The sequence below is a fragment of the Sinocyclocheilus anshuiensis genome, unplaced genomic scaffold, assembly GCF_001515605.1.
Source record: "Sinocyclocheilus anshuiensis isolate Anshui unplaced genomic scaffold, SAMN03320099.WGS_v1.1 scaffold2178, whole genome shotgun sequence".
In the NCBI taxonomy this organism is placed as follows: Eukaryota; Metazoa; Chordata; class Actinopteri; order Cypriniformes; family Cyprinidae; genus Sinocyclocheilus; species Sinocyclocheilus anshuiensis.
In genome coordinates, this window is record NW_015559171.1 from 473,898 (window position 1) to 495,957 (window position 22,060).

At 38.4% G+C, this 22,060-nt stretch overlaps 3 protein-coding genes and 1 pseudogene across 4 annotated transcripts in view; 3 read left to right on the forward strand and 1 right to left on the reverse strand.

Annotated features, from left to right (window-relative positions):
* The window catches only part of LOC107681578 (protein FAM171A1-like), a 24,810-nt gene extending 17,647 nt beyond the window's left edge, over positions 1-7,163 (forward strand). Inside the window, exons 5-8 of the mRNA XM_016477890.1 lie at positions 82-258; positions 4,564-4,680; positions 5,044-5,158; positions 5,417-7,163. Of these exons, the coding sequence (XP_016333376.1) occupies positions 82-258; positions 4,564-4,680; positions 5,044-5,158; positions 5,417-7,100 (2,093 nt within the window). The 3' untranslated portion in view covers positions 7,101-7,163. The remainder of the gene's footprint in view (positions 1-81; positions 259-4,563; positions 4,681-5,043; positions 5,159-5,416) is intronic.
* A 2,987-nt stretch (positions 7,164-10,150) lies between these two features.
* On the forward strand, positions 10,151-17,292 carry LOC107681575 (glycylpeptide N-tetradecanoyltransferase 2). Of its 2 annotated transcripts, none has more exons than XM_016477887.1 (12): positions 10,151-10,318; positions 11,102-11,219; positions 11,300-11,492; positions 12,635-12,753; positions 12,862-12,953; positions 13,077-13,193; positions 13,337-13,507; positions 13,616-13,724; positions 13,864-14,034; positions 14,129-14,296; positions 14,470-14,607; positions 15,595-17,292. In XM_016477887.1, the coding sequence occupies exons 1-12, from the start codon at positions 10,206-10,208 to the stop codon at positions 15,613-15,615; spliced, it is 1,530 nt and encodes a 509-aa protein (XP_016333373.1). In that variant the 5' UTR covers positions 10,151-10,205; the 3' UTR covers positions 15,616-17,292. The 2 variants fall into 2 exon arrangements, with proteins under 2 accessions (XP_016333373.1, XP_016333374.1); XM_016477888.1 differs by having other exon boundaries at positions 11,300-11,444.
* A 66-nt stretch (positions 17,293-17,358) lies between these two features.
* On the reverse strand, positions 17,359-18,507 carry LOC107681576 (ribonuclease P protein subunit p38-like; annotated as a pseudogene).
* LOC107681577 (acyl-CoA-binding domain-containing protein 7-like) overlaps positions 18,240-22,060 on the forward strand; it is a 6,854-nt gene continuing 3,033 nt past the window's right edge. Inside the window, 2 exon segments of the mRNA XM_016477889.1 lie at positions 18,240-18,274; positions 21,304-21,488. Coding sequence (XP_016333375.1) covers positions 21,477-21,488 — 12 coding nt within the window. The 5' untranslated portion in view covers positions 18,240-18,274; positions 21,304-21,476.

The following is a 22,060-nucleotide window of genomic DNA, read 5'->3' on the forward strand; positions in this document are numbered from 1 at the left end:
TATAATATATTCTTTATTTGTCTTTTTTCTCACCTTGTGTATGTCTCTTATGCATACTGTTTACTTTTCTTTCTCTAATAGGCAGTGATCGGAAGTTCGAGTTGACTCCTGTAGCTGCTATAAGTGTCCATCTTTTGGGAAGCGATGGGGCGGAGCTTCATGTCAGTGAGCCAATCAGTGTGAGCGTCCCTCTTCCCGCAAACAGTGGCTTGAAAGAGAATGATCACATCCCCGCTTGGAGATTTGACCCTAAACTGGGTGAGTTTATAACACATTCATCTTATAGTAGATATTCAAGCATTCCTGTTTGGAGCATGTGAACGTAAATCACATGAACTGTTACTAACAAATCACATCTAAGGAGTTATGCAATTAATTGTTACACCAAAGGTGCTGAAGGTGTTTCCTGCCCGAGGCGAGTTTACTGTGTGTTTGTATGTGAGATTGTGATCTCTTCAAAGCCTTCAGATTTCCTGTCTTCCTGGTTTCTGAGGCAAATAAGTCCAGAGGAAGTGTTCAAACCTCAGCTGGGTGGGAATGATGTCAGACTGTTTTTGAATCTTTCTTAAGGAAATTTAATGGAAAGATGTTTCTCAGGTCAAAAACTCAGAAAATCTCTCACACATACAGATCTTTTTTTTTATGACTACATTTTTTAAACAAAAAATAAGCGAGATTTTCTTTGCGTTTAAAGTAGGGTCACCATAAAAAGACTTATCTAGCCAAATGAAGAGACATCTTGTTAAAGGTGCTGTTTTTGCTCTGATTTTTTATTTTATTTTATTTATTTATTTTTTTTTTTAGATTATACAGATTTCCATGATGAAAAGGGAAATTGTTCAGTAGGCAAATACTCAGTCAAATAATCAAATAATGGACAAACACAATAAATCTCTTCCAAATCAAATCCAAGTCACAAGGGGTTTTCACACTGTGGCTTTCAATTCTAACCCCAGACTGAGGTGGAATTCACAGGATCTTGTGCCAAAGGGCTTTGAATTTTTAACAGATATATCATAAATGTATTGCTATAAAAATGTTACATTAGTCAACATCTATGGATTTTCTTTATCAACCAAGTTGCTTTGAATTAGTTGTGGATGACGCAGTGTTTCTCTTATACTTGAAAATCTGGAGTCACTTTTCTGTTGTTTTGATGGCTTGGTGTATCTGCTGGCTTGTTTTAGGCTTAAGTGTGAAGTGACACTGGGACAGTCATCTCTTGATGCTTTATTTGTCTGGAGCGCTGGGTCTCTGTGAGCATACAAAGAATTTATCCCGCCATGATCTGACAGACAAAGGTCTTTACCTCATGAACCTGAACTCTGAATATCCCATAATTTCCCTGTGGTACGATAATCATTGCTATAATTGCAGCCCAGAGCCAATCTGGTAATTTCTTCAGTTCAGACTAAATTGACCCATGATTCTCAAAGACAGCGAATTTTTTTCTGTCCTTGCGATAACTGCTTGGGTCACATGAGGTAATCTTTTACAATACCAGTCTTTTGAGACATCCTTTGTTGATTTTGAAAATATGTAGTTACGTGCATCCCTAAATATATCCACATTTATTATGTATTTCAGTGGACATTTGATGTATTTTTGAATTTAGACATATATATATAAAATTATCATGAAAATAGACATTTAACCTGTATATACATGTCTGTGGCTTTAAAGCGGAGGTTTAAAGCCACACTCGGAGTCCTCTGGGGGTGGGTAACGCTGACTGTTGACCGCTAGTGTAATTTATAATGCTTTCAACAAAACTGGAGGCTTTGCTGCAGAAGCCTGAGACTCACTTCAGCACACTCACACACCCGCAGCAGGATGGAAGAATCCAGTGTTGTGTGCGAGAGGCAGCAAGACGGGCAGTGATGGACCAAAATATGTGCACACAGGATCTTCAGTGAGTTCTTCCACTCTGTAAGCTCTGATATGTTGTGATTTGAATGTCTATTCGGTCAACCAATAAGATGATAATTAATTTCATATTATTGCTGATAACCAATAAATGTTTGATAATAAAATTAATATTATTTATAATATTTTGTCTGAAAAAAAATAAAAGTCTAAAAACTAAAATGTATTCATTTTTAATGCTAAAAGTGAGTTGAGGCCTCACAACATAATGTATAGTATGAAAAACTGATATTTATTTTGAGATTTGCTGAAAATTCCATTTAGCAGTGCTATTACATTATTAGTGATTAACTTTAAGTGAGCATTAGATGACGGAAAAGGTTCTCTAAATGTAAAAATAGAGGAAATGAGCATGCAGTGAATGAATATATGTCTAAATCTAAATCAGATTGCGAAGAGGGACAGGGGAGAGACACAGGATGTAGGATGAAGTATTAAGAAAAAACCCTTTCAGAATTCATAACTTCAGGCCTCTTCTCTGGGACTGCTCTGTTGTCACTGTTGTCTCCTAGCAGCCGCTCATAAACAGAGCAGAGAATGAGGTTGAAAACAGCGACTTGCGCTAACTCGATTTACTCTCGTAGGGCACAGAGATGTAAGCTGCTTTGTTGTCTGCACTCTGCTGTGACACGGGGATAAACACTAGACTGAAAAGCCCCTGGCATCACGCAGCATTTAATTACACTGTTCCTTTTTTTTTAATAATTAGAGAACTACAATGAAAAATTGTCAGGCTCTGCAACATAGTAAACAAACAAAGTCACCTGGTTTCATATTTGTGTGTTAGCTGCTTTTAAATGCTCACATTTAACACATTATGCTCACTGTGTCTCTGAATCCAATGTAACTATTGTTTGTGTGATTGTGTGCGCGCCTATATGTACACATACAGTTGTGCTCATAAGTTTACATACCCCTTGAAGAATTTGCAAAATGTTAATAATTTTCTCAAAATAAGAGGGATCATGAAAATTGCATGTTGTTTTTTATTTAGTACTGTCTTGAATAAGCTATTTCACATAACGGATGTTTATATATACTCCACAAGACAAAATAATAACTGAATTTATAAAAATGACTTTTAAAATTTAATATTAATACTGTGTGTCATTTCCTGCATGATCCATGACTGTTTTTATGTTTTGTGATAGTTGTTCATGAGTCCCTTGTTTGTCCTGAACAGTTAAACTGTCTGTTGTTCTTCAGAAAAATCTTTCAGCTCCTGCGCATTCTTTGGTTTTCCAGCATCTTCTGCATATTTGACTGCTTTCCAGCAGTGACTGTATGATTTTGAGATCCATCTTTTCACTCTGAGGACAGTTGAGGGACTCATACATAACAATTACAAAAGGTTAAAACATTTACTGATGCTCAAGAAGGCAACACGATGCATTAAGAGCCAGGGGTGTAAACTTTTGAACAGGATGATGTGTAAATTTTTCTTATTTTGATTAAAGATCATATTTTTTTCATTTAGTACTGCACTTCAGAAGCTACATAAATACATATATGTTTCCCAGAAGACAAAATAAGGACAATTTACACTGATCATCCAATTCAAAAAGTTTTTTACATTACAGAGTTGTGCAAGTGACTGTATTGTTAAGAGTGTGGAAAGATGTCCAATGATATTCCTGTGCGCAAACAGTCACGTGTGGATGGAGATAATTGTGTGTAAACAATGCTGAATCATTCTTTAGCCTCTCTCTTCTGTATGTGCACATCAGCATTTTGCTCAGTACTCTGTTTGTGAACCGTGTAGTCAATGCAGTGTGTGTGATTGCTTATCTGGTACAGATCAGATCAATAGAAGCTCTGGTGCTTATGGAGAAAAAGCAAAAATACTTACCTTGCACCAACAAATGATGAATTCCCTCTCATTATGGTTGTCTACACTACCGTAGACAAACATTGTATATGTTCTTCTTTACCTAAATTAGTTTTTATTTTCTTTCCTCCATCTTCATTATTTAGTCCTCCATAATCCTTCCATGAACATACACTGCCACCAAGTGGCAACAAATGACCCCATCCTCAAATGTGTACCAATTTACATATCAGCTTGGTAAATTCAACGTGCATTCATTTCACAGTGTAAATGCAGTTAAGACTCTTGGAAATATGGAAATACTTGAATTTGAATCATGAATCCTATTTGAAATGTTCATTTTTATTGGGAATGCATGACCACCCAGATTCAGATCCTGATAGAAGCACTTCCTGTGGTTTGTGTGGTGTGTGTTGGCATAGTTTTAATCCCCGTCTGACCCCATAAACAATTGGCAAAGCATCTAGGCAGAATAATGCAGTAGAAAGTCTAATGAATGCACTGTATGTGATCAATAGAGAAACCTGATAGGATGACAGTAGAGTGTAAGTGTTTCGAGTGTTCTGCACTGCCTGGTCACAACGCTCGACTCAAATCACCTGCTGACCGCAGATGTCCTAAAGATTGAAGGTTATATTCCCTTTGGGATTAATTAAATGACTGTATTTTGTTGTACTTTAGTTGTGATATCGTATTTAAAATATTTATTATACAAATATAAAATGAAATATTTTGAAGTATTAAAGTATTTTAAGTATAAAATAAAGTATTAAATGTGTTCTATATGTGTGTTTTGTGTGTCTGTGCAGGGGCCTGGTTGAAGAGCAGTCTGGGATACATCCAGAGAGAGGGGAAGCAGTTAACTCTTACATATATTGCCCCTCAGCTTGGCTATTGGGTCGCAGCCATGTCTCCCATAAACACAGGTAACACTCATTCATTTCTGGACATTTTTCAATTTTGTTTAGATGACTCTGCATTCTTTGACCCTTTTATATGGCCATTAATGGAGAGAGGAGCCCGACGGGCAGACATACAAGGGCTTGTAGTTGTTTATACATTCGCTGTGCTATTCCTATTCACCAGCTGAGAGAATAATGTCAATATGTGGGTGGATTTCAGTTTGGCATGAAAATAATGTTTATACGAAATCTCTCCTGTTGAAAAGTGTTATCGATGGATACTGTAGAGTGGAGGTCAGGAGGACAGTGGAAATGTGAATAGTCTGAAGTGAATAGGATGGATGGATTCCTCTATGCTGAACACCAAGTATGTATGTTTTGTTGTAGGTCCAGTGGTGGCGAAGGACATTAGCACTTATCACACAGTCTTCCTGCTGGCCATACTAGGAGGCATGGCCCTGATACTGCTCTTCCTGCTCTGTCTGCTGCTCTACTATTGCAGGCGTGTCTTTTTTGTCCGAAGAAGCATAAAGTCTCTTAAAAACTGTGCATTTACTGCTAAAATGTAACATATAGTAACGTAGAGACAGGATGATGATGCATCATCTGATATAAGGGAAATAAATTAAGAGAAATAAATTGCATATAAATTCATATGTGGTATATATACTGTATATATATATATATTATGTATGTGTGTGGTCGAGGAAAATTAAAGTTTTTCCCTTGTGTTTATGAGAGCATGTTTCTGTGATTTCAGGAGGAAGTGTGCCCGCTTACGCCCTGCCCACAGGAAGTTCACTCTATCCTCAGCTTTAGATGCCTCTAAACGAGACCAGGCTACTTCCATGTCACACCTGAACCTCATCAGTGAGACTCACCTAGACCACAATGGGGCAGAGCCAGACATGCACACACCTATGCTTAAACCCACCCCCTACGACTCCTCCACCAATGAGCTTGCAGCTTCGCACGGCGAGCTCCATAGCCGAGGATCTAGCCACTACAAACACTCAGTAGAGAGATTTCCCCTCAAATCGGTTTGTTCGAACAATCCTTCCGAGGGTTATGATTCACCAGTGGGGCGTGGGGAGTACCGGCGGAGCTATACTTCCATCGTGACTTCATCCATCCATCCCCTCCACATGTCCATCTCATCCTCGTCCCCCCATCCATTGCATCACACCACCTCTGCAGGACGACTCTCTTCGGAGAGTAAATCAGGCTTGCGTGATAACCGCATAATCTCTCCTGTTTCAGCCACATCCACAAGTCCTGCCGGATCCCCAGAGCGGGAGCAAGGAATCGAGCGCCGGCCAGCCGACTACATGCTGTCCCGCTCAGTAGACCATCTGGAGCGTCCCGCCCCGCTTCACCGACCTGGAGCCCTGCTCTGCTGCACCTCCGAATTGCAAGTCAACCAAGGGGAAGAGACCTACCGCAAGGCTCGTCCCACCCTCGTCATCCCTGCCCACTACATGCGACTTCCAGGGACACACCCTCTGTCGGGCCAAGCGCTTCTTTTGCAGTCGGATGTACAGAGCGAATTGGAAAGCATTCAGGCGGAACTCAGTGCGTGCCATCAGCCCCAAGGCCAAGTCCTGCAACCGTGGGGCAAAGGAGAGCAGGAAGGGGGGACGCAAGGGACGGGGGACAACCGAGGTGGAGGAGTTGAGGAGTGGACGTTGCAGACGGCCACTCTTCCCGCTGATCTCTCCATCCCCAACTCGCTCAGTCAAACAGGCCTGGATGTGGTGCAGATGAACGGAGAAGATCAGCTTCTGGCCGAAAAGACTTTGATGGAGCTCAGGGGGGGAAAGCCGCTCCCCCATCCCAGAGCTTGGTTCGTGTCACTGGACGGCCACTCCAATGCCCACATCCGCCATTCGTACATCGACTTGCAGAGGGCAGGATGCAACAGCAGTTGTGTCGGAAGCAACGACGCCAGTCTGGACTCTGGGGTTGATATGAGTGACATCACACCGGGTCGGCGTTTTCGTGAAAAAGTCAGGGGTAAAACTGAAGTTGGGGCTCAGCCTGCAGTGCCTGTGGTCGGATATACACCGCTAGTGTTTGTAGAGGACTCAAATGCTAATGCGGAGAACAGCGGTAGCCCAATGCCAGTCTGCAGCCCTGAAGAACACTCTCTAGGGGGTTTATTACAGGAAACAGAGAGGGAAGAGGAAGACGAAGGGACTTTGTCTCCCCCGTTGCCTCCACCTGAGCTTCCTTCACCACCTCCTCTCTCTGAGCCTGTGGTTGAAATGGCGGAGGAGACGGGGACAGATAGTGATGTTTTCAGGACTGAGGAGACTCAAATGCACATGAGCAGCAGCCGGCCAGATAACCTGGTCATCCCTGATGATGGTGGTGAAGATGAGAACAAGAAGAGTCCGTGGCAGAAACGAGAGGAGCGACCACTACTGGCCTTTAACCTAAAATGACACGCCTTTTAAAAGGATAGTTCATCAAAAAAAATGAAAATTCTGTCGTCGTTTACTCATGTCGTTCCATACCTGTATGACTTTCTTCTGTGGGACACAATTAAAAATGTATTTTTGTCCATACAGTCAAAAACAAGATTTAGACTCCATTTACTTTCATTGTATGGACCGAACAGTTGAAGCATTCTTCAAAATATTGTACTTTCTCTTGGAGAACATAAAAGACATTATAAAGGTTTGGAATGCCATGAGGGTGAGTAAATGCTGACAGAAGTCTCATTTTTAGGTGAACTGTCCCTTTAAGTGCTTCCATCATGGTCTAGCTGTTGAATGGAGTTGCCTTATGAGCGAAGGTCTGTGCGTGACTGTTTGCCTGTGGCAATGAAAGCCAAGAAAGCCATAGCACAAATGAATATCGGAGCAGCTCTGCCTCACAACTGTACGAGGAAGAACAAACTGAAGTTTTCAAGAAAAAAAAAACACCTTAAAATACCAATCTAATGCATATCTGCTATGGCTTTCCAGACATACACTTTGAGCAAAAAATATTGCAATCCATTGTATTGAAGGGGAAAAGTTGTTTAAGCTTTATGAGATGCTGCTGTTCTTGAGCAATATGACATCTAGTGGCAACACGTGTACACTGCAACTACACCTCTTAAGTGTTTCCCAGCACTTATTTTTGAACATTTTATGGGATGACTGGAGGAATGTCTTCCTCATCTTAATGGGTTAAAAAACACATAAAACCACTATAATGGGATCAACAGTCTAAATCTCACCCATTTTCAGTTTTATTGGTATAATGAATTCATGAGTAGAATACAGCTGAAGCTTTGTGAACCAAATAAGTTTACATAATGCATCATTTGTTCTTGTTAATCATTTTGGCTGTGTTGAGCACAGATTTTCAAATGTGCATTTCTTCAACCTTAGGATTACAGTAAGACTTTTGCCAACATTGCTGGTCAGCTTCAAAGCAGCAGACCCACCTGTTAAAGAAAAAAAAAAACTATGCATTGCTTTAAACTGAAGGATCATGTAGCTTTATATGCCTCATTTTTTATTTTAACCACTGTATTTTAATTTAGTTGTATTATTATTATTTTGGTTTGAACTTGCCTTAGCGTGTGAGTGAATTGAACCGCACATTCAGACGAGGGCTGGATGCAACCGCACTCACTCGCGTAAACAGCCACCAGCTTTTCTTTCCCAAACTGTCGGGGTTATTTTATTATTTTTTTTGTCTTAAGTGCCTTTCTAATGCTAATTTATATCCATCATTAGATTTATTTTTCCTCTCCACTATCATTTTGTGTCATATTATTTGATGTTTTTCACAATATATTGACTCATGTGGCATTACACCCTCCTTTGATCTCATTGTATGTGTGTGTTTTAATTGTTGTATCTGGATATACAGTGGGCTCCAAACATCTGAAACCACACTGAAAATCTGGGATTTAGAATCTATTTTAACCCTTATAAGATTTTGATGCTTGAAACAATAGTTTATGAAACATTTGTTTATGCAACTCAAGTGCTGATGTCTTTGAAGCAAAAAGAGGACATAGCATTTTTTTCATTACCGAAAGTATTTTCATAGTCATAGAAAGTCATAGAAAAATAGCATTGATTTTTATTTGTTTTATTTTATTTTTTTAATTTTTTAAAAATATGTTTTTCAATCACGGTAGTCTCAGACTTTTGAAACCCCCTGTGTATTCAGTGCTGCTTATGATTCTGGTCTATTCTTTTGCCTTGTTTGTATGTATGTACATATTCATTCACCCAGTTGTTTATGCTCGTGTGAGTGTGTGTTGCTTGGTGTAGCTGTGTGTCTGCTGTAGACATACTCTGCAGTGTGTGTATGTACTGATGTAGGACTGAAAGCGATGTATCATTATTTGAAAGCTGTTGAAAGTCTGACTTGTTGCCAGGGTAACCACTTTGTAAGAAACCTTGTGTCATTCAGCTCTTCAGCAATCTACTTTGAATGTCTGGACTGGTTGCTTGTATTATAATTCAGGCCTATTATCCAATAAAGCAAAAAAAAAAAAAAAAAACCTGATCAGGGCTAGTTGAAAAAAAAAAAAAAAACCTGATCAGTGCTAGTTGAACATTATTTTTCAACATATCCAATGCAAATCATAAACACAAGAATTATCAGGGTCACTTTATGATAAATCGGATGCGACAGATCTCGGACTGACTACACTGGAAGACACTAAAGAATGTATAAAAATTACTTGACTTTCCGTAACCAGTCATATTATTTAATATTTAAATGAAATAAATAATATCTATTCTAATATGCTAATATATTTTTTAATATATATATATATACTAATATTCAATTTAATCTACACTTTTAGGGCTATGAATCAAGGGTTGATGAGATATATACCGATCTCTTTCATAATCCAAGACCATAAGAAGAGTTTCATGTTTGACAGTACAGAATGAGCTAATTGGAATATGTCTGATTGAAACAAACATTGTCTGTTCTCCCTTTTACCATCTGGGAAACTGTTTTAAAGCTTCAAGGCAAAAACCAACTGGTTATGGAGCAGCTTCTACTCACAAGTTGTTAAACACAATGCAGTCATTGCAAAGCACTTCACTCGTAAACAAAACAGCTGCTACTGTTTATATCTACTATCACTAATTATTTTCTCATTTATGGCACACGACTTTATATTTTGATTACAAGCTATGGTTTTACTTAGCTTTTTATGTTTTTATTTTGTATTATTATAATTTTTTTGTAGAAAAATACATTCCATTGTGAACAAATAAATACTGCTTTAATTGTGATATTACACATTGTGTCAAAGTTTACTTTGGGATAGGGTAAACCAGACTACTGTAAACTTGAGCAACATTATTAGCCTGTTATAATATAATTTTACAATTAAACAATAATAAAACATTTTTAATAATAATAAAGTTAAAATATTTGCTCTTTTTTTTTTTTAATTCTCGTTGGCCTTGTGTGTCTCCATTTACAATCTCAAGGGCTATTAGTGGCAATAATCGGTAGACGGTGCTGTTTTCCGTGGTTTTTATTGAGTGGTTTTGTGAGGATTTGCAGCAGATTCATTCATGATGGCGGAGGACAGCGAGTCCGCGGCCAGCCAGCAGAGCCTGGAGTTGGACGACCAGGACACCTGCGGCATCGACGGAGACAACGAGGAGGAAAATGAGCACATGCAGGGGTGAGCAGGCGCTAAAGAGCTGCTGTTTGCGCGAGGATTAGCCGCGGCATCCCGTCGCCGTTTAACTGCCCCAGAGATGTAAACAATCTGTTAGCTTAGCAACCAGGTAACCAGGAGGAGAATTCGTGTATTTTAAACGAGTCGGCTAACGTAATAGCTCGCTAATTGCTTGATGGATATATAGCGGTATATATAAACATTTTAAAATAGCCTAAATAAGTGTCGATATTTACTTTATACAGCGTTGGAATCAAAGTAGTTAGCTGTAGTTAGCTCGTCATTAATGTTCAAGGATTTATTTGAACTCAGCAGTCAGACAAGTCCTCCAGGCTCTTCTCTACTATATTTCTGAACGTATTTATAAGTCTACTTGGTTTTGCAGTTGTTCATATTTACATAATGGGAGTGGAAAGCGTCCTCCTGGTTTCATTAGTTTGTCTTCATCATCTCTGAACAATACAAACACGCTTGATCCTCTTCATGAGCTGAGCGAGCAGCATTGCAGTCGAGCATCTTTGTCAGCTCGAGGACAGAGGATGATGATTGTCTGTTGTTGTCAGGCAGACTTACATCCCTCAGGAAGCCAAGTTTGACCTGCTTCCATGAAGAGATTGACACTTGTTTTAATAGTATTTCCTCTGGCAGTCACCCTCCAGGCTATTGTTATAGCAGTAATCCACTGACACTTTCACCTGTCATGCTTGTCTTTGAACCCCATAAACAGGTCTGTGCTTTGTCAGTAAGGTATATCTGGTATTTGAACAGTGTTTTGGTTTTGTTAAGGAGTCCTGGGGGTGATCTTGGTGCAAAGAAAAAGAAGAAGAAACAAAAGAGAAAGAAGGAGAAGCCAAGCTCAGGAGGAGCCAAGTCTGACTCTGCCTCTGATTCTCAGGAGATAAAGGTTTCTGCTTTGTGTAGTGTTATAAAAACAGGTTTTGTTAAAAAGAGAAAGAGGCTGATTTCCCTCTGTTCCTGTCCCAGAACCCTGCCATTCCAATGCAGAAATTGCAGGACATTCAGAGAGCTATGGAGCTCCTGTCCACCTGTCAAGGTCCAGCCAAAAACATAGATGAGGCCACAAAGCACAAGTACCAGTTTTGGGACACTCAACCCGTGCCCAAACTCAGTAAGTCATATGTCACCTCTGCATGTGTTCGATTGCAACATTACAAATGTAAGCAACTTGGCACATCCTTGGCAAATCAGTAAGAATCTTGCAATGATCCTTAAACAATGTTGCATTCAACAAGCCAGTCAACTTATGGTTTAATCAGAAAACACAATCTCAGCATCATGAATGAAAGCACAAGCATAAGACGTCTAGGTACACAACCGTTCAAAAGTTTGGGGTTGGTAAGATTTTTTTTTAATGTTTTTGAAACAAGTATTTTAGGCTCACCAAGGTAGCATTTATTTGATTAAAAATACAGTAAAAACAGTAATGCTGTGAAATATTATTACAGTTTAAAATAACTATTTTCTGTCTGAATATGTTTAGAATGTAATTTATTCCTGCAACGGTAAAGCTGAATTTTCAGTGTCACATGATCCTTCAGAAATTATTCTAATATGCTGATTTGGTGCTCAAGAAACATTTCTTATTATCAATGTTGGAAATAGTTGTGCTGCTTAATATTTTTGTGGAAACTGATAACGTTTTTCAGGATTCTGTGATGTTCAACAGCATTTATGAAAGCTCAACAGCATTTATTTGAAATTAATGTTTTATAACATTATAAATGTCTTTATTGTCACTTTAATCCATCCTTTCTTAATAAAAGTATTAATTTCTTTAAAGAAATATTACCCCAGACTTTCAGCTTTAATCAGTATTTAAGTAGTTGTGTAATAAGCTTGATAATGTACAGTCAGATAGACCAGACCAACAGGTTGATACAAATCTCCTATGCTGTGCATCAGGACCCTGTTCATTCTGGTAGGATAATAATAACCAGCTGATTGTTCATTATCATTTACATCAGAGTTTCCCAAACTGGGGTTCATAAATCCCTGGTTTAAATAAATACATTTAAAGTAAAAATATATCAAATTAAAACACTTACTAAAAAAGATGAAATATTTTGTTTGCCTGCATAACATGTAACCAGTAACCAATATATCAGAATCTTGAACATGCAAATGTGTTGTTAAATTATTAAAATATTAACTTAAAATCTTGGGGGTTACTTCCAAGAAAATATTTTAGGTCAAAAGGATTTGGCTGACAAAAAAATGAGAATCCCTGCTTTACTTTGTGTATTATTTCTAGATAAACAGCATTGAAAGACTTAAAGAGCTCCCTCTGTTTCTTTGCAGATGAGGTGGTGACAACTCATGGGCCAATTGAGCCGGATAAAGAAAATATCAGACAAGAGCCATATTCCCTCCCACAGGGCTTTATGTGGGACACACTGGACCTCAGCAATGCTGAAGTGGTATGTGCATGTGTGACATAAAATGTTTATACTGTATTTGCTATTCACTGAGATATAAAATAATCCTATGTATACAAAATCATAGTCTTTTTTTCTTTTCTTTTTTAGCTTAAGGAGTTATACACTTTGCTGAATGAAAATTATGTTGAGGATGATGACAACATGTTTAGATTTGACTACTCTCCTAACTTTCTGAAATGGTAAGTGAGTGTTTGATGGTTTGCATTATATTCTGCCCATCTAAGATGATGTCTGTAATGTAGTGCATTGCACTGCATGCAGGGTGAGATGTGTGAGTTTCTTTTGCTGTCTTTAACTGTTAGGGCGTTACGTCCCCCGGGTTGGCTGCCCCAGTGGCACTGTGGTGTCAGGGTCTCGTCCAATAAGAAGCTGGTTGGGTTCATCAGTGCCATTCCTGCTGACATCCATATCTATGACACGTGAGTATGAGGCCACATCACATCAATGCCTGCACCAGAAGCCTGAAACTCTTGAGCAGGTTTTACCAAATCTGTTTGTACATTTTGAGAATTGTTCATTGTTCCCATCCTTACTAATACACTAATTCTCTTTCCATCCAAAGGTTGAAGAGGATGGTGGAGATTAACTTCCTGTGCGTGCATAAAAAATTGCGCTCAAAGCGTGTCGCTCCTGTACTAATCCGAGAGATCACACGGCGGGTCAATTTAGAGGGAATTTTCCAGGCTGTATACACTGCTGGTGTAGTCCTGCCCAAACCTGTTTCTACATGCAGGTATTAAATCTAACTGGATTGCTGCATCACTAAATCATCAGTTTATGTTATTAGTTGCTAATTTGAAGCAGTTTGGTGAGATTGAACCTGTTATCTGTATCTTTACAGATACTGGCATCGCTCTCTAAACCCCAGGAAGCTTGTGGAGGTTAAGTTTTCCCATCTCAGCAGAAATATGACACTACAACGGACAATGAAGCTCTACAGATTACATGATGTAAGCCTTTTTGTCAAAACAACACACTTAAAGGAATAGTGCATCCAGATATTAACATTATTTTGTTCCAAACCCATAAGCTGTTTTTTTGGTTCCTTTTAAATTTTATTCGATGGTTTTGTTCTGCGTTTTTCCTTAGAGCACTCGTACTCCTGGTTTGAGGCCGATGGGAGATGGGGATATAAAGCAGGTGACGGCATTGCTGCAGAAACACCTGAGCCGGTTCCACCTGCGGCCTGTCATGGGGGAAGAGGAGGTGAAGCACTGGTTCCTACCACAGGAGAACATCATTGACACTTATGTAGTCGAGGTACGTATAGCAACATGCATCTACAAACGTGCTGATCATATTTTTATCAAGATTATCTTCATATTCTTACTCCCTTATTGTGCTTCCTTGAAAGGGCTCTGGCGGGATGCTAACGGACTTCATCAGTTTCTACACCCTGCCATCCACAGTGATGCATCATCCACTGCACAAAAGCCTAAAGGCTGCTTATTCCTTTTACAATGTCCACACAGAGACGCCGCTCATAGACCTGATGAATGATGCTCTCATCCTAGCCAAACAGGTATAACTGGCACAAAACACATCAGAAGAACACAAATGAGCTTGTTAACCCAAGACTATTACTAATGATTTGTTGACTAATGGCTAATTTCTAATGATTTGATATTAAATCATGTCTTCATGTATTGTAATTCATATTCCCTCTTTTTTTGGGGGGATGTTTTGGAACATCAGAAAGGTTTTGATGTTTTCAATGCGCTGGATCTAATGGACAATAAGACTTTCTTGGAAAAGCTCAAGTTTGGGATTGGTGATGGTAACCTGCAGTATTATCTGTACAACTGGAAATGCCCTCCTATGGACCCAGAGAAAGTAAGATTCTTTTTTTTTTTTTTTTTTATTGAATTTTTTTTATCTTTTATATCCCAGCTTTGATGCTACTTAACCTCTTCCCACAAAAACAAAACTATGTATATGTTTTTTGGTTGTCACAATTGTTTACTTTATTAAATAATTTTATTCATTATTTTTTTTAAAGCAGCAATGGACTTTGTTAAAGGGGTCATATGATGCTGCTAAAAAGAACATTATTTTGTGTATTTGGTGTAATGAAATGTGTTTATGCTGTTATGCGAATCTTCCCACATTGTGACGAAGACGTGGGGACGTGTTTGAACGAGGCGTTTTAGGAGGGCGTGGACCAGTCTTAACTTTTATAAAGAATATCTCTTTGGGTTTGAGACTTTAGTCTTTGCAACTTTAGGGATCTTATCTATTCACGAACAGCTTGTAACACTCCAAAGAGAAAGGAAAACTTGAAATCGCATCATATGACCCCTTTAATGCTTGTTAAATAAACATTTGCATGGTGTAAAGCAGGGGTCTCCAAACTCGGTGCTGGAGTGCCGGTGTCCTGCAGAGTTTAGCTCCAAATTGCCTCAACACACCTGCCTGGAAGTTTCTAGCATGCCTAGTAAGACCTTAATTTGCTGATTCAGACGTGTTTAATTAGGGTTGGAGCTAAACTCTGCAGAACACCGGCCCTCCAGGACCGAGTTTGGAGACCCCTGGTGTAAAGTCTTTTGAAACGCATCAGTGGCTTGGGTAACCTCACAAACTTTCTTGTAGATACATTTTTTTTTTTTTTTTTTTTCAGTTTTGCAGTGCTCCATAAACATTAAAAAGTAATAACATTGTATGACGCATTTTAAAACGTTTCACATTATTTATATATAGGATATACATTTTTATTAATAATTATGAAGTAAGCCATATAAATGTTGAATACATGATGATAATCTTGTCATTACCAGTTACAATATTAAAGTGTGTTTTAATTCACTTCTCCATTCTCCCCAGGTTGGCCTTGTTTTACAGTAACTGGCTGCTTCATGTTGGATGCTTAGTGATCGAGAGGTCCATCTCAGATTCTCTGACTTGGATTTAATCAATATAAAGAGGAAAAACTGACATTCATTCAAAGTGAATGAGTTCTGTTGTGCAGCTCTCTTAGGTCTTGTTCCAGTTATTGACGGGTCTCCCCTCCTTTCTCTTTGTCTTTGACTCTCTCTCAGAGAATGTGAGAAACATTTATCAAGGTCAAACACATCGACAAGCTGTATACACACACACGCATACATGTAGTGTTGTTTATTTTCTTTAACATGCACTCTGTATCCTCTCACAGAACATGTTTAATCCCATTGTTTTTGTCATTTTGTTTGTTTGTTTTGTATTATGAAGGAGTGTTGATACATTTGTGTGAATTAGCAAGCTGTACATTTAATGCCAGATATTTATTACGTGTTGTGAAGTTTACAAGGGAACATGAACGGGTGGGGGTCGAAATCCAGTCTTTTCTATGGAGCTGCCTTTAAAGTCATATACCATTTGGAGTTCCTGCTGTCTGTGCCAGGGGAGGGAGGGGGAGCGTAAATGGTTAAATGTGTGGAAGAATGTATTGCATTTTGAAGCACAACATCAACTTGTTTATAAAAGGGCCAGATTGCTCTGAGGTGCATTTTTAAGAATATGTTTATTTAGGTTTTGTGTGTCCAAAAGAAACATTTCGAATTTTGAATGTAAATTTATTTACTTTTTGTTTCATGAAGACATGATTGTCACACCTTAAGTAGCTTCTTTTCCCCACCCGTTTCTGTTCTTTACCATTTAGTGTTTTTAAATTATTATAATTTTAGTAAAGCAATTCTGATATTTAGAATTGTATTTGTTACATGTTCCATTTATTCTTGATTTTCTTTATTCTGTCAGTATTCTTTGCAGTCAAACCATAACCTCATTCAAGTGGTGCATTTGCGATCAGGCCCTGGTAATTTTGCTATACTTAAGCACAAGGAGAGTTAAACAATCGTGTGCATTGTCATTTTGATATAAGCATTTCTCCTAATGCTTTTGGTGATGCGGTCAGGAAAGCTTGCTCGCTGTTCAGTTACAATCACTGGTGAGGCGTAATGAAATGTGAACAACGTTATTATATATAGCATAAGCTGATTTTGTGTTAATACAGCTTATCTTGTCATGGTTTGCTTTAATGTATCTGAATCTACAATATGCTTTTAAATAAGCGCACGCCCAGACATGCTTAAAAAGAAAGGTACTCCACTCAAAGTTTCACATTTCAACCGGTGGTTTCATTCAATAACGTCCAGGGCACTTTTGCGAATGTCAGTTTGCATATGTTTTTTCTAAGGCTTGCTGTATGAAATGAGCATGAAGCTTTTTTCCAATCTGTATGGTTTAAGAACTTATGGGTTATGGTTAGAACACCCGAGGTACTTGCCTTATTTCAGAGAGGTTGTTTTTTTAAATGTCAAATTGTGTAGTTTTAAATGATCAGCTTTCTCTTTCTCAAGACAGTATTTTTATTGAACTCCATTGCAGGTTGGAACTGGGCATAAGTACCAGCACCATGTCAAACATGATAGTTCACCTAAATATCTAATTGACAAAAATATACATCAAGGTATACCAGCATGGATATTTGACTGAATAAAAGCATCCAAAATTCATCTCGGTCTTTTTCCTATTTATATCCATCACATTAACCTATGAAAATATAAATATACTAAACAATCCACATCTGTCCAAACACACTATATAGTAACCTGCGTTCATAGAGCACAGGTTAAACACTTGATAAGCACTTTTGCTTTCCTTTCTTTTTCGGTTTTCTGATTTTTGTAGGATTCGGGATGATTTTCTTTACTTTCAGAGGCTGGAGGATTAAAGACGACGCGTCAGTGGCTTCATCCGACATTTCTTCTAATTTCCTCTTCTGCCCCTTTAACGTGTCGGCCAGCTTTTCCTTGGCTTTCGCTGTTGAATCCGTAGAAATCCAAGCCACTTTGAGCGGCGGAACCACAGGTGTGATCGCGCGGACCACATCCTCGAACACCTCGGCGCCGCGTTTGAATCCCAGCGCCAGGACGCACTTGAGACCCAGCAGCCCCGCGAGACCCTCGCTCAGACTGGGCACCTGGCAGGCGGGCACCGACCTCGTTTTACTCAGCGGGATTAAATGGCACGTCATGTGTGCTGGCCTTACCGAATTACACACGAGCACCAAACTCCGTTCATTCCTCTCCAGGCCTTTGGTGACCTCGTTGATGCCGATGCCCAGCTGTTTCCTCACGGTCGGGATGGTCCAGCACGGCTCGGTGGGCTTAGAGGGGGTCTGTACACTCTCTGCGGGTTCAGGAGCTGGTTTTTGGTCCTCAGTGGGTTTTGATGCCTTTTTTCTTGACCTCCTTCTACTGCCCCACTCGCGAAACCTATTGACACGTTGTTTCTGAAGCCCGACAGCGGATAGTTTGACTTTTAAGTGTGTTCAGTATGAAATGCTTGTGTTCTCTTTCCAGTGGACTCCAGTGACTGCTGTATGGGCTATTCAGTGAAGTTTTCACTGGTATGGGCTTCTTTTTTTCTTTCTTCGTTGCTCCTTTCGCTGGGGTAGACATTCTTTCTGGAAACCTGCTTTTAAGCAAAATTCAGCATTAATAATTATAATAAGCTCAATGAGGTATGCAACATCACATTAAAACTCTTTTATATAGTTTTTTTTATATGAACCAAGACGTATAATTATCAGCAGTTATACAAACCTAATAAAATAGCCTGATATCAGCCGTTAAAGGTTTAATTTCCAAAGCGTGTGCACATTCCTCCGTGCGCAGATATGTTGTTTTTGAAGGTCTTCTTCTGTGGTCACACCATAAATCGTTCAAGGTTCCTAAAATACACACTGCCATCTAGTGACGAACTGTCCGCAGAGCTGTTGGCTGGATATCATTTTAGTCATGTACTATCATTTACAAATATAGCTCATAAATATTTTATAAGAAACAAAATATAGAATTTATATTATTATTATTAATGATATAAATATAACTATTTTTTACTTGAATTTGATCTGATTCAATTAAAACTGCACTGGCTTTTAAAAGTATTTATATAATTTACCATTCTAAACAATAAACTGTATTTTTAAATGGAGAGAGAGAGAGAGAGAGAGAGAAACTAGTTACGTAAACTGTGCTTTTTGTGTCCTGACAACCAATCTATATAAATGACTAGGCCTATATAAATATAAATACATAAATATAAATTATCTATTATAGATCAGTGGTCCTGACACTGCTGTTTATTTTGGTACTATAAGACTTCTTTAGCAAGCTATGTGATTTTATTTTCCAGCATTATTGTTTTGTTTTGTTTTTTCTAATATTGATGAGCACTTTGTTTTATTATTTTATTATTTTATTATTCATTGTTTGGTCTACTGGAAAATTATATAAAAAATACAATAAAGACAAAAAAAGAATATATGAGCTACCTTAATCCGTGTATCATTTGATCATTCATTTTTTGATTTAATATTGAAAGTAGAAAAATAAGAAAACGGCTCCTTTTTAGTTTTTTCGGGGTTTTTTTCCAAAAATTGAAAAATGAGAATTCAGCTTAAATTAAATTTTTTCGCTCAGGGGTAGAAAAATGAATAAACATCTTGAATATTTTATTTCTACATGTGGGCGGGAATTAAACACCCCTTTCTGCTGATTGTTCAGGAAAAACGAAAATTAAGCTGAATTCTCGTTTTTCGTTTTTTGGAAAAAAACGAAAAAACAAAGAAGGAGCCATTTTCTATTTTTTCTACTTTCAATATTAAATAAAAAAACAAATGATCGAATGATACACGGATTTACCTTAATAAATACATTTTATATCAAAATTTTGGTTTAAAAAAACTCAGCTTTGTTTTATTTGTTTTTATGTTTATATTATATAAGTAGAAAATAGAAATATGTCTACCCATTGTTTGCAGGTTCAGTCTAAAAAATTTTAAAATAAAATAAAAAAAGATTAATGTCAATTAACCCCTTAACTGTCACTCACATTTTTGAAAATAGACGTGAAAGTGCACTATCCAAACTTGCATTTTTACAATTCATGAACGAAAACATTTTGTAACATGATATTGATGTACCATTTTCATGGTAATGCAATGTCTGATTTTAAAATGGTTTTCAAAGGATGAATTTTTCTAAAGTGTGATAGAGAAAAAGGCAACGAAGAAGACTTTTTGTGACAAAGGTCAGAACTCCTGTTATGATGTAGATTTTTGAGGTAGGCCTACACTCTTGTCATAAATTAATCTATTACTTTTCCAACATAATTTTTGAACAAAAAAACAGTGGTAAAATATCTATTTAGGAGTCTTAGACCTTTCCAACGATATATAGTTTGTCATGATTAGATTAGGATTTAACTGTAATATAGTAATACAGTATAGAATATAGTAATATAGAAGTAAACTTCTACCAGCCGGAAAATGTGGTTAAACACATTTTTAAAAATCATACTTTTTGATATTAATTGTTTACACTGTGTGACAAAAACTGATAATTTTTTTTCTGTTCATACCTGATTCCTTCTTGTTTTTAATAATGTGATATTTAGGGAATTAGGATCAATTTGACCCGCTCCATCAAAATCGTACCCAGAAATCGAACATAATACAAGGGTTAAATCTAAATTAAAAACCCATCTCTTTAACCGGCTTACCCCTCCTTTGACAAGTGCAGTCTGCTCTGATTGGCCAGCTGACCCAGTGTATTGTGATTGGCCGAACACCGCAAGCACCCCTCGGAAATGTAACGCCCCTTACCATAATCGCGAGCTTCATCTTTCAAAATAAATGTACAGACAGTAAATAATGTCTTTAGTTTTACCAACAGTTCAAGCCCGAAAGGGGAACAGAGTCGTGTGACAGACACAGTAATGATGCAGTATACAAGCCGCGGTTAATACAGCTGACTCTACTGTGATGTGACGCTGTCTCTCTCTCTCTCGCACACACACACACGCGCGCGCACGCACACACACACACGATGCGCAAAACTCCGCATTTGAACAGTCAATAGCAAATACTTAAACTAATAACAAAACAGTAGCTGATTCAGAAGCGCCAGATTGTCATAGCAAAGTCAGAATTACCTCCTCTCCTAGGTTCATGAAACGGTCATCCATAAAATGCATTGCTGTTCTGTTGTAAGTAATCTTAAAGATTCCTAAATGCATCTACTTCCAGAAGGCCAAATAAAGTGCTTTTGCTTTCGTCTAGAAACACACAGCGTCTCCCTGACATGGCTGCTTCAACACTAACTGCGGTTACTGAAACCAGGCCTTCTTTCTTTGCATGCACATTTGGGCGCATTATGCAAATATTCCAACATAGTGACCTAGATATGTGGGGGCGTGTTAGAATGAGCCGTTTTAGGGGGGTGTGGCAGAGTCTTAACTTTGATAAAGAATATCTCTTTGGTTTTGAGACCTTAGTCTTTGCAACTTCGGGGATCTTATCTATGCACAATCAGCTTGTAACACTCCAAAGAGAAAGGAAAACTTGAAATCGCATCATATGACCCCTTTAAGTTAATCATTTTGCCATTCATATGCTTTTTGAGTAAACACTGGATCTCGTGTTACGTAAAGCTGCATGTGAAAGCTAAAGGCACAATGCTGGAATTTAATTAATTGTTTTCACCATAGAACTGGAATAAGCGGAAGTTCACTGGGTTTCACCCAGTCTATGGTTTCACCCTCGGACGTTCCATCAGCCAATCAGCGCTCAGCTCCACAGCAGCGCACTGGAGCTCCGCGCGGAGTCCTCGGAAACTCTATTCATCAGTGCGTCTAGGCTACGTTCTAGCTGAGAAAAGAAAATGACTTTGAAGGTAGGCTATTTAACTGCACTGTTCTCTTTTAATTTCACGTCCCTTGCTTTTGTTGAGATGCAGCTAATGCATGAATAACAACCCATTTGGATATTCCTTTAAGTCCACAGCTGATTATAAATAGGTAGGATTTTAAAGATTACAAGCTCAGTATTATTATAATACTGCACAAACGCTCATTTTATTCTCTGTGTGCTCAGGCGCATATTACGCATCCAGATCAGTGTCGTTTTCGTGCTGTTTTCATCTGCAGCTTCTGGATGTGCGCTCGTGAATGTATTAAGTCATTTTGTCTTCCACTCTTGCTCTAGCAAAAAGTTGCACGATGTATAGGCTACCCACAAACAATTAATTTCATATGAAAGTCTTGTAGTTGATAAATCAGATTTGAGAAAGCCCGTCTCTCAAGGCATATCCTAAGGTTTATATGGTCCAAAGAGCATTCATGTTGGCACGCAAAACTGTTACTAAACTGATACTAAACAGGCTGCGTACATGTGCTTTGTGGGGCAAAATGGTCAGGGGCGTAGGCAGCGGACGGGCCTGACAGGCACAGGTCCGTCCTGATGAAT

Coding starts and splice junctions, on each gene's coding strand:
- LOC107681575 (XM_016477887.1), top strand. CDS start 10,206: ATGATGGCGGAGGACAGCGAGTCCGCGGCCAGCCAGCAGAGCCTGGAG. Junction 12,754..12,861: donor ACCTCAGCAATGCTGAAGTG/GTATGTGCATGT, acceptor TTTCTTTTTTAG/CTTAAGGAGTTATACACTTT. Junction 14,608..15,594: donor CTCCTATGGACCCAGAGAAA/GTAAGATTCTTT, acceptor CATTCTCCCCAG/GTTGGCCTTGTTTTACAGTA.